Here is an 11621-nt window from a genome sequence, read left to right as displayed (position 1 = left end):
AAAAGTAAAATAATTGTGTACAAAAATAGGCTAGCTGTCAGTCTACATTATTCCCGTGATGCTGCAATTTGCAAGGGCAAAATCATTTTAAGGACAGTTTATTAGCCTCAGCGACATTGTGTGGGAACAACAAATGGCACAGAGAACAAAAATGGTCCCCAATATTAATTTAATGTTCAATTTCACCGAGGGGTACTGACAGTACAGGTTGACGCTGCAGTTCGGTAAATTGTTAAGGCAAGTATGCGCATGCGTTGCCTGTGGAGTTCGAGTCCGCTGCCTTTAGTCTGCTGCGCAGTCTCAGTGTCATGTAAACACAACAGCACCTAGCAGTGGTTCGGTTGTCACTTGAGTCAAAGGTTGAACAGCTAGATTGCCTAGCTAAAGTGATAGGGTAAAAACCGGCACAACGTTGTTCAGGCTGTATTTTTTTTACTCGTTGGTGTGTTGTGTCGTTGGAGACTTTGGCATATGATGCAGTCATCTGTTTGTCGATTTTGGTCAGTGTGTGAGTCGGGAAAGCTAACGAGATCTAATAGTCTAGCTAGCTGCTAGCACTAGCTTGTTAGCTAGCTAGTTCTAGCTAACCATCTACGCTAGCTAACGTTAGCTCAGTTTCTACTCTTACTGCTAGCTTGGAGTCTAGCTCACACATCTAGATAGATATCTCAGACATCCCAGGAGTCTGTCTCTTGGTAGATGTTATATCTAGCTACTGGTTACTATACCCATTGTCCCCGTTGGGCATCCCAAAACTAAGCTAGCTAACTTTAGCAAAGGTTGGCTAGCTCTAGTGCCAGCAGGACTGGACAACAATAGCTAGCAAGTGGTTGGTTGACGGCTGCATTTTTAATCTAGCACTGGTTTAACAACGGTTGTTCACATGACAGTAAGCTTTATTGAATAAGGAAGTAAGTTAGCGATAAAGTTAAATCCATCAGGTGACATTTTAAAACCTTGGACGTTTTTCTGTGGCTAAAATACGAAATTAGCTAGGCCAAGACTGACAAAATCACCTCGTCACTGCAGTCTCTCTGTTGGCCAGGACTCCGACCTCCAGTTTCCAGTTCACAGGATTTCATCTTGCACTGCATTTAACATTGTCATATGTTGACTGAAAACAGGTGTGTTGTGTCATGCACGCTAAGTGATTTGAAATAAACTGTTAGATTAAAGAAAATGTCTCGGAAAGCTGGTATAGCAGTTGTACACATAATATATCATGCACGTTTTAAACTTGTGTAATTCAAATTCTAGACTTTATAATATGAAGTTGTTTCTCCCACATGCTGCACAGGAAGCGCCAGCGCAGCAGCGATGAGGAGAATGGCCAGCTGGTGCCTCAAGCCAAAAGGTCAAGCAGAGCTCACCCCCTCTCTCCTGAGCTGGGACGGGATGCCTGGGACTCTGAGGTATGTGTTATTACCTTGAAATCACCACCTTGGGCTACTAAGCATTGTTAGTAGAATTAGAATGTCAGTCTTTAGAATGTCAGTCTAAAAATGTTACACTGACATTCTCACACATTCATATCAACTATACCGTTGAGTAGACTGCTTTTCCTTTGCTGTCCCTCATAATTACAATGATAGCCTCTAAGGATACTATAAGTGATCACCAGAAGTATAACATAAGTATAAACATGTCCATTGATAGGGTAAACACAAATCTTGTTCCTAGGCTTTTTGGTCTATACATCCAAAAACCCATGTGCAGGGTTTGAAATGACTTTAAACCTCTGTGGGGATCACATTCCAATTTTGTGGGACCCCAAAACCTAAAAGTATATATACATATACATCATGGGGGGTCCCCTATAGACTTATGGAGGGTCTCTGCCCCCTCCCCCCCCCCCCAGCTGCCCTTTATTTTGAACTCTGCACATGGGCACTGCAAATCTGTGTTAGGATTGCAAGCCACACAGTTCGGTTGAGCTCGTCAGTGGTACAATTCGTCAACCCATTGGCAATGTTTCCTTGTGTTTGCCTCCTTCTCAAGTCCTCCAACAGTGAAAGCAGTGGGATAAGCAGTCCAGTGGAGAGCAGCAGCAGCAGCAGTCAGTGTGCCGTGGACTCCCATGGAGGGGGCCCCAGAGCCCCTGGACCCTGCAGTCCCCTCAGCTCAGCTCCCTCTGAGCTGGCTGGTCCTCTAAGCCTGGTCTCCTACCACCAGATCAACCGGATCCTCAGGGAGGCCCATTTCCAGAGCCTGCAGAGCCGGGGCAATTCCAGGGACACATGACCGCCCCCTCGTCCTCGCCAAGCAGGCCTCTCTGGGGGCATAAGGACTTCGGCCTAGGCTTGTGAGAGCATGACACGGTGGATCACATCGCTCAGCCCGACGACACCATTCCCTGCTTCCGTGATGTCCGACAGCCCAGTTTTCTTTGCGTATCTGTGGGAGAAGGCTGGTCCTTGGTGTAGATAGGAAACCTCAACTTGGCTAACCCATAGGAGAGAAAGTATCCATCTTGTTAGCAATAATAACTATTGGCTCCAATTGAATTGTTTTTGTGTCTGACTTCCTTTTGGACCACCGTGGTTCACATGCTTCTCAAAAAGCCTCCGCGGAGAGGTATTGTTGCAGAGTCCCCTCTCATCAGCATCACTCCATGTGATAGTAGTAGGGGCTGAAGAGATGTCACCAAATACTACTTGTACGCTGGCCTATTTGAGCTGTTTAGTCTCTCTGTGGAGTTAATGGTGGTAGACTATCTTACTGAAGTGCATAATGAATCCAATCTAAGAGGGGTTGGATCACACTGGGAGGACCACACTTGGATTTGTTTCACATTTTGATTTGCTTCCATGTTATTACAGGGGCTCGACACAGCCAATGGCTCCCCATCTTTATACCCTCCTTGGAGAGGTGATCCTAGTGGGTAATGTACAGTGATTTTCACCCTGGGTATCTGCTTGTAGAGGGCTGTACTCAGTTCAGGGAGGTGGGCATATTCCTTAAGCCTTGTCAGGTTTGCAGCATGGTTCCAGCCCATTGTGAACAAACGACCACTACCTGCTGGCTTGGAAACGAATATATTCTGTATGACCCTGTCTGCACTGATCAACCAGGTAATAAGAGCACTGACCATGAGGCTGTGCATTTCTTCACCTTACCTCTACAGCCAGATTCACAATCTGGATCCCCCTTAACTGGTAGCAAAGCACCACTGCCCTCTCTCAAGACTGTATTTGGTGTGCTATGCTATCAAAGATCAAAATCATTTTGGGGTTGTTTTTTTCTTGATGTTTTTTGTATTTTGAGTTATTGACGTTATTACCTGCCATTGATATTTTGGGTTTTATTTTGAAAAATTCACCTACGTTTGAAATGAATAAAGATAGATGTTTTTCAAATATGTGATCCTCCTCTTGTGTATTATGTTTTTGTTCTGATGTGGATGATGTGCTGCTTTAAAGGGAACGTCAGCCCGGTTTCTTCCCACTTAAAAAGTAATGGATGACTTGCCATGCTCTGAGCCCCTCATTAATGAGATATGACCTGTGTTTGAAGGAGGGCCACGGAAGGGTCCCTTTAATTAGCACGGTACATGTCTTCCTCTTGTCATGGGCCCTTGTAGCAGATCAGGTACATTAATGCATCGCACGTAACCATTGCTACCTTACCTTCCGCTGTACCTCCCCATTACCAGGCTCCTTTGTATCCCCTACGCAGCCCAACTCACCTATACACTGATAGAGAAGAAGGTGTCTGATACATTATGTTAACTTATCTGCAGCATTCCAGTTGACACACACCTCTGGAATCCAACAGCTCGCCATGGTACACAATAGGATCAACCATTGGCCATATAAATGTATTTACCTCACTTGTGCTAAGTGCTAATTAATTAAGGAATGATTGATGTAGGCCTGCCTTCCAGCAGCTTTGAGTCCATGGAAAACAAAAAAATCCATGCTTTGAATACTCGCACACATTATTTTATTTGCGTAAGTGTGGAAAAGTGATCACTAGATGGCGACACACACTAAGAGTGCTATGGACTGTTGGCTGAAGTTTTTGAATCTATTCATTTAATCTGTTTCAATTCTATGAATGAACAGGAATTTTACCACAAGATCATTGTAGACTAAACACGCTTGCATTTACGTTTTAGTCGTAAAGCAGACGCTTCTATCCAAAGCGACGTCCAAATAGAGAACATAGAAAATACAGTGGAATGAGAATCACATGTGCATTGTTCTACAATATTTCGTGGGACAGTTTGTATTTACTAGCCGCATCGCAAATCGTTTACCTTCCCTATGTACACTCAAAACACACACACACACATACACCCCCCCCACACACACACACACACGCAGACACGCTTTCCCTCTCCTCTTGGTAGGAGTACCGATATGAAGGCAGTCCAGGTGATGAATGGCCCACATCAGTCGTTCAGAGAGGCAGGACAGAGTTAAATGAACTGTCCTTGTGCTGGGGTCTATGTATGCGCATACATTGTTTTATTTTTACCATGGACAGCACAAATCTGGGTTAGACCCTAGTGTCCTTCCTGCTTTGATTCCCAGTGCTTCTGAAACTAAACCTGGGACGTGTTTTTAACATGGCAAGTAAAAATGATTATTTTTCATTATAATCTTGTGGATTTATCCAGTAGAAAAACAAATCGCGCTTGTAGGACATTTGGAAAGAAATGTTTTCTTTCTGGCAGATACAGGACTGATAGTAGTGGTGGAATCAGACTTATGTATTCCAGTCGCCCCTCTCTTTACTTGCCAGACTTTGGGTGAAATGTGTTTGGGCAGCTGTTGGCTGGCATGTAATAGTCATTGAGTTGGCATACACTGCACTGGGCCTCCCCCACCAGCCAACACAAACATCTGCTCTGCCCTCCCTCACCCCCACACCATCAAAAAGCAAATCCTGCCTGGATCTGTGAACCCCCTCCCCAAACCACAAACTAAGACCCCCAGATCATCAGCAGAGCTCCACTGCCAGGGCATGGCATCAGAGTAGGGCATGTGGATGCCATGGCAGGCAGGGGGAGGAGAGGTCAGGGCAGGGCTGGGTCAGATGGCTGGAATTGGAAAGGTAGGGTCCAAAAAAACAGAGGTTCATTGAAGAGATTTCCCTCCATTCTCTCCCCTAAACAAACAGCCAGGCCATTAAGGCCACAGCCATGGTGAGTGACGAGGCTTGCTGCAGTCAGGATGTCCATCCTCTGAACGTGTTAATAGTTCACCCAGTAGTGGCTAGGCGGTTAGCTCAATGAGCCTGGGCTCAACATGCCGTAAGTGGCTGAGAGAGTCCCCGTTTCTCCACTGGGACAGAATGAAGAAAGCAAACAGTCCCAGTGCTCCCACTCTCTATAGAGGCCCGTCTACAGTATTAGTGCTGTCAGGCAGACAGGGTGCTGAGTTACCAGCAAGTCTCTCTGTGCTTGGATTGGTGTCTCCAGCTAGCCTTCCCGACCTCCCTATTCAATTTCACACAATGTGCAGCTGAGACAATCTACAGTAGACTGTTTTCTCAACACAGCAAAGTCAAGAGTCGGGGCCCTTATCAATCACAATGAAAGTTCACCCCCAAAGGGTGGAACGAGGAATGAGGTCCTGCGTTCCCCCCTCGCAGAGAAAGCTTTTACCACCAGGCCTCCTTTATATAATGCGATAGGTGATATTAAGATAAGTAAAGCACGAGAGCAAATAGCATGTCAAACCCCTTCAACAGCTGTTGGTTGTTGTTTAATGAGTTTAGTTTTGTTTCACAAAGCTATTAGGAACTCAATCTAGAGAGCACTGGGGAGCCGGGCTAAGATGCTTCAAGCTGGGGGAGACTGAGTAGAACATGTACTCTGTGTACCCTCATACGCAACACACCGCTGTTTTCTAAATGGGGTCTATTAGCTGAAAGGGAGTCGACTGCTCTCAGTGACTGCACTCCAGCCCGTGTTTAGCCAGCGAGGACAGGCTAGGGGGTCTCTTCAAACAGCCAGGCAACGCCCACACACAGGACCCGCCACACTGGCATGTTTCATCAAGAGAGCCGTCATATGGCGCCTCTCACAGCAAGTCCTCATTGTGTTCGCCACCAAGGTACAATTTGTTGCATTTGGACCATAACTGTCAGGAAGAGATATACCCTCACTTAAATAGCCTCTCATAATCTCCTCTCCCTGTATTATCCTAATTGAGCCCATGGGCCGCCAAGGACCATCAATAGCTGAGCTCATCGCCAAATTAATAAAATATGCGCCCCACGAAAATGCATGTCTGCGTTGCAGCTTGGGCTACTTAGACATACCAAGAAGAGGAGCTGGCTTTGTGGTTGTTATTTGGAAAGGGGAACCGTAAATGTTTTTTCATCAACTCCTACTCTTGTCATGGCTTCCTCTGTCCCTAATGTAATAGGGCTGATGGTAGGATCCATAATAATAGAAGTTCATCAATAAACCCATTACACGATGATGCATTTTATCCGCCATCAAAGGGTGACAGGACAAACACGAGACAACTAGATCATTGGTGCACAGGTTGTGTGTTCTCTGGACTGGAGACGTGATGTCATCATCCGTGTGTAGGCCTGCCACATCAGCACGTTTGCAGGAAGGAGCGGGGGGGGGGGGGGGGGGGTCCTTAGGCTCTTGTTTATTTTGACTTGTCTGGACCCCACCCAGCATGGTGCAGGAGACGCTGCAAAGGGTGGTCATCAAAATAACAGCACAATCTTTAATAACAACAAATCTTGAAGCGAGCAAGCCAGCTAAGCACAGTAGTTATTAAACCCATTTATCATGTCTGTTACTGGTCACTCAAGTCCCCCTTACGTCCCCCGACTAGCCCAGTGGCCTGTTGAGTGCGAACCCAAGGCCTTGATCTCTCTCGCTCTCGCTCTCGCTCTCTCTCTTTATTCCTTTCTGTCTTTGTTTTTTCGACCACATTGAGAGGGTCCCTTTGTTTTGAGACACTTCAGCACAAAGCAGAGCAGACTTTCAGAAGCCTGTGCCCCCTACAGTTCACCCTGAAGGCAGCCAGATCTTGAAGGCCCCATCTCTCCATGAAAAGCAGGGTTCCTACGACACCGACAGTAGGTAGAAGGCCTTGAGTGCACCTCAAAGCCTTGGCTATTCATTGGTCCATTTTACAGCTCCACATGCACTGATGAAGAAAAGCATTCAGAACATAAAGAAAGGAATGCTGTAAAAGCAACCACAGCGCCATGGCAACTGGACAGCCCATTACATCTGACCATGGACACCAACGTTGATAGGGAAGGTAAACCTGCCAGAGGCCCAAACCCGCCAGAGGTTCGATCTTGACCTTGATAATACAGGACTCAAACCCTATGAGAGGACGGCACTGGCCTTGGGTGATTGGATGGGTAGTATTGTTGGAGCACTTACTGTAGCATATTTGTTTGTTTGCCTGGTTACCACCAGGCCCCGTGCACTGGTAAACACTGGACCAATTACCAGAGCGGTCAACTGAAAGTATAAACAATCACAAAAGCAGTGTAGGTGAATTGCAGGCCCTTAAACCCTACAAACCAAGGAGTGCGTTCTCATCTGAAACACTGTGCTTCCTTTACTAGACATCCTTCTATACTTCCTTTCTTCATGTCCGATCACACAGCACACGTCTGTGGTGGAGCCACTGACACACAAATATAAGAGATTTGTCAGTCTTGATGGACTGTCTGTAAGTATTGCTCTTTGACTCACACCACATGTTCAGGTGTTGGGACAGTCTTACAGCAGAGTGGGCCTGACTTACCCCTTTAGTTCACTTCTCTGTTTGCCTGTGCTTGGTTTGTGCCTCTGGGTCGGCATGTGCTGGACTTCTTTCTTGTTATCTGTGTTTGGTTGCCTTGTGTTTGCCCACCACCACAGCACAGCCTCGCTGGAATGGTGTGTGAGAGAGTAAATCTTGGAGGTGATCCAGACAGTCCCACTAAAGTTTGCAGTGTTGATTAACATAGGGGATTTTTTCGGGATAGTCACTCACTGTCATTGTCGCGACCCATAAAAGTGAAGCCCAAAGAACATTAACTGGAGAATTTACAGCCACTATATATTAGAACAGAGAGCTACTAAACCTTATGAAGTCTCTCTTGGCGGTGTTGGGTTTTTGCTCGCTCCGTCTCGCTCTGTTGATTTTTTCCCCTGTTGCGTCGGAGTGCCTACAATTTCCCTCTTTATTTTCATTGGCATTTAAAGAGTGCAGCGCTCCCTTGAATGTGCTCATTCAATAGTAGGCTTTTCATCACACGCACACACACGCGCACACACCTCTTCTGCTCAATGCCATAGCTCTCAGGAACCCAACATATTTTGCATGTGCTTCCTGTCTGAAAGCATTTCTCCCTGAAAATGCTTGTTACGGGTATATTATTTTTATTGATAGCTGATTGGCTTGTTTTCTATACTTCATTGAGCATGGGCTCTTTTTCATGACGTTTGCTTAAGTCTTTTTTAAAGCATTCTCTTTGTACAGCGAAGTACAGCACAGAAATGAAGTGGCTTCTCAAAGTTAGCGTGAATCTTTATTCTCAATAATCAACCTCACGTGTTATCGCCCTAGTCCTCTGCCTCCTCCCACTCTATGGCTTTCGGGCCTTAGATTTTAGCGTTGCACAAAAGAGGAAAGAGCGTCTTACCTTAGCGTATGTGCTAAACCAACACTTTATCTACCAGTATCTCTTCGTCCATGACGTGGCCATATGCAAGTGTCCAATCATCCACAGAATCAGGAGCTCCTCTATCTTGCAGATCTATTTAAGCATGAACATAATCTTCCTTTCGTACTCTCCGAAGATTAACTGACATGATATCAAATTATATGTATTTCAGATAACTGTTTGATTAACTGGATTGTGACAGAAATGTATCTCAGGGCAGAGTGATCATGGGTTGAAATATTCTGAATACATTACAGTGTTTTTATTCCAAATGTACGAAAACGGTACAGGTCAAATATTTTCCAATAGCAGAATGGAAAAATGCAATGTTAATGAGATTTTTTCCAGTTTTTTTTAATGCCAACGGTTTTAACCAGTGACATATTCATCCCAGTTTGAGGAGTATGTAGATAGAAAGTCCCTATCACTCAGCCATCTGTCATCCCATCATCGAAGGGAGTGATCTCCATCTATGTGAACTCTGATGAACTCACGGTAACCTGAAGACGTTTATGTAAAATGTGAACACACACACACACGCACATATGCACACACACACACATACACACCCACGCATGCACACACACAGAGTGCAGATGGTTCTACGCCTGCATCTGGCACAGCTGTGGTTGTGAACACATCTGTTCCCTCCCAGGTGTGGAGGAGAAGCAGCCATCACTTTCAACAGTGACCTTTTTCCTCCTTCTCTATTTCCTCCTTCTGAAGCTGACCCAGTCGAAGCCCCAGTCAAAACCCCCCGTAAAAGTCCCAGTAAAAGCCCCTGTATGTGGGGCGAGGGGGGTCGGGGAGGGGGGGGGTGGCAGTTGGGTCCTCTAGGTTCCCCTACCCAGACAGAATGTCCTGTCGTGCTTGACCGAGGGGAACAAACGTCTACCCAAATCACATTGTTTACGGTCTCCTACACACTGTCTCCTCTTTGTGTTTGGTGATTTACAGTAAGAGCTTCTGATTTCTCTGTCTCTCTCTCTCTCCCCCCCCTCTTTCTTTCTCTTTGTGCCTGTCTGTCGCTCACTGTCTCTATCTCTCCCTCCCTCCATCTCATACAGAAGGGCCCATTCCCCCGGTGGAAGGAGGGGTGTTCCGAGCAGACCTCCTCCCTGCTGCGGAGAGCAGACAGCAGCTATGTGGAGCCTCTCCCAGACCCAGACCGCACCACCCTGCTGATGACTGGGAGTGGTGTGGTCAGTCCACTGACCGCTATGATGACACTAGCAGGGAGGGGAGACATGCACCCCTCCCATAGCTGAGCACCAATATATCAGACCTGATTAACGGTTAACAGATGGCTAGATATAACGACAGGCCGACAGGAATTTGTTGACATTGCATTTACATTGTAGTCATTTAGCAGGCGCTTTTTCCCGACACAACTAACAGTAACTGTGTTTGTCTGGAGTGAACGGACTGTATATCCCAGTCGTCATTGGTAGATCCTTTAACAACAACAATAAGGAAGTGACACCAGCGGTCACAGTGCCAGATGACACACAGACTTGTTTTATTTTTTTAATCTAAGGTGCTCAATCAATACACTGCATTTCCAGGAATGGCTTGCACTTTTATTAGGAACATTTACTTTCTTTCTGTCCCTCCATTTAATCTTATGATACCTTCTGTACTTCTTCTTTCCTCCTCCATCTCTTTCTCCTTTTCTGCAGCTAACTTTGAACTTCCATCAGTCGGCAGTTCCTCTAATGGTTCTATCAGGTCCACTGAGATGAATGCTAATAGCTCAGATATGTTCTATGAATCAAGACCGTAGAGACTGTCTCTGAAAATCATTAGGATTCAAAAGAAGCTTTCTAATCTCCCAGGAATGTTGCCCTTGTTTTCAGCACAACAGAACCGCCCCCCCATCTCTCTTTCAGCTTGACTGATACTCGAGATGGGTGTGGGTCTGGGAAACTGACACCAATCTTAAACTGCTAAATCAGGGTGTGAAGAGAGCGTGCTCGCTGAAAGGGAGGTTGAATTGTCTCGCAGTTCGCACTGGGCTCAGCTGAACGTCTGACTCAGGAGCCTTAGGGTTTGGAAATGGGAGACGAGGTGATCAGTCATTGGAGGTGTGAAGGTGAAAGTTCACCATGGCGGGAGAACGGAGGTGGAGATAAGAGGTGTCCTTACTCCCCTCAAGTCGTAATGCTATGCTAGCATTCCCCCGTCATACTGTATAGCTGAGAATTACTGTAGACATGTAATGCTCCATCCTAGCCAATCAAAACAAAGTAGAGTTGTTACACTTGGTCAGTTTCCTGGAAGTCTTTAATTTTTACGACTGGGCTTTTTAACAACCATAACTGATGGAGTAGTTGCCTCCCAAAGCTACTGAGAGCTCCTGTCTGTAGAGCAGCAAGGTCTCTCGCTCTGCACTGTGGATTTACTTTTGACGACACTTATAAAGTGTGAAATGTGTGTATGTGTGTGTGTGTGTGTGTGCATAAATAGGGGGTCTTTTAACGAAAATGTTTTACACATACGTATATAACACTTCAAGTGATGGCTCATTTAAGCAAGGCATTCTATTCACCTCTGGTAGCTACTGTCTGAACACTACCAGACCCTAGCCACTACCTCGACTGTTGATCAGATACAATGAATGTAGCATTGTCAACCTCAGTTAACCTCCATCGTCAAACTACCTCAATTAAGCTTCAAATCAAGTCGTTTCACAACACTATCTGTGGCACTGTTGTTTTAATTCCAAATCCCGCCCATAATCCACTGGCCTTTGAAAGGTTGCCTCTTCCCCTGGTTGACAGGTTGTGCATTTGGATCTAATTGAATCCATTTACATCCTGCGCTGATGGGAAACACATGGAGAGCCCTGCACCTGGTTCTGATCAGCTACTGAGCTGGGAGAGCCACACACCCACAGAGTACAGTGCCAGCAGGAGAGACACAGAGGCTGAGAAACACAGAAATAGAGAATGAGAGAGATTGTCAGAGAGAGAGAAAAT

At 45.9% G+C, this 11621-nt stretch overlaps 1 protein-coding gene and 1 long non-coding RNA gene across 7 annotated transcripts; one reads left to right on the top strand and one right to left on the bottom strand.

The window, feature by feature from the left end:
* The first annotated feature begins 309 nt into the window (after positions 1–309).
* On the top strand, positions 310–3358 carry LOC146253248 (protein VCF1). 6 transcript variants are annotated; one of them, XM_084676545.1, is made up of 4 exons: positions 310–394; positions 1046–1124; positions 1298–1412; positions 1999–3358. In XM_084676545.1, the coding sequence occupies exons 2-4, from the start codon at positions 1108–1110 to the stop codon at positions 2239–2241; spliced, it is 375 nt and encodes a 124-aa protein (XP_084532671.1). In that variant the 5' UTR covers positions 310–394; positions 1046–1107; the 3' UTR covers positions 2242–3358. The 6 variants fall into 6 exon arrangements, with proteins under 6 accessions (XP_084532671.1, XP_084532668.1, XP_084532667.1 ...); XM_084676542.1 differs by having other exon boundaries at positions 315–500; XM_084676541.1 differs by having other exon boundaries at positions 315–500; positions 1030–1124.
* Positions 3359–6776: 3418 nt separating this feature from the next.
* On the bottom strand, positions 6777–8133 carry LOC146253247 (uncharacterized). Its single transcript, XR_014731652.1, has 3 exons — positions 8062–8133; positions 7740–7865; positions 6777–7450 (listed from the first exon to the last, which is right to left on the bottom strand). It is a non-coding gene; the product is annotated as an uncharacterized LOC146253247 (long non-coding RNA).
* Between the last annotated feature and the right edge of the window lie 3488 nt (positions 8134–11621).

The sequence above is a fragment of the Hypomesus nipponensis genome, chromosome 17, assembly GCF_054491055.1.
Source record: "Hypomesus nipponensis isolate SF chromosome 17, ASM5449105v1, whole genome shotgun sequence".
NCBI lineage: Eukaryota > Metazoa > Chordata > Actinopteri > Osmeriformes > Osmeridae > Hypomesus > Hypomesus nipponensis.
The sequence above is the reverse complement of the archived record's forward strand: the minus strand, read 5'-3'. Positions and strand labels throughout refer to the sequence as shown.

Coding starts and splice junctions, on each gene's coding strand:
- LOC146253248 (XM_084676545.1), top strand. Junction 1,413..1,998: donor GGGATGCCTGGGACTCTGAG/GTATGTGTTATT, acceptor CTCCTTCTCAAG/TCCTCCAACAGTGAAAGCAG.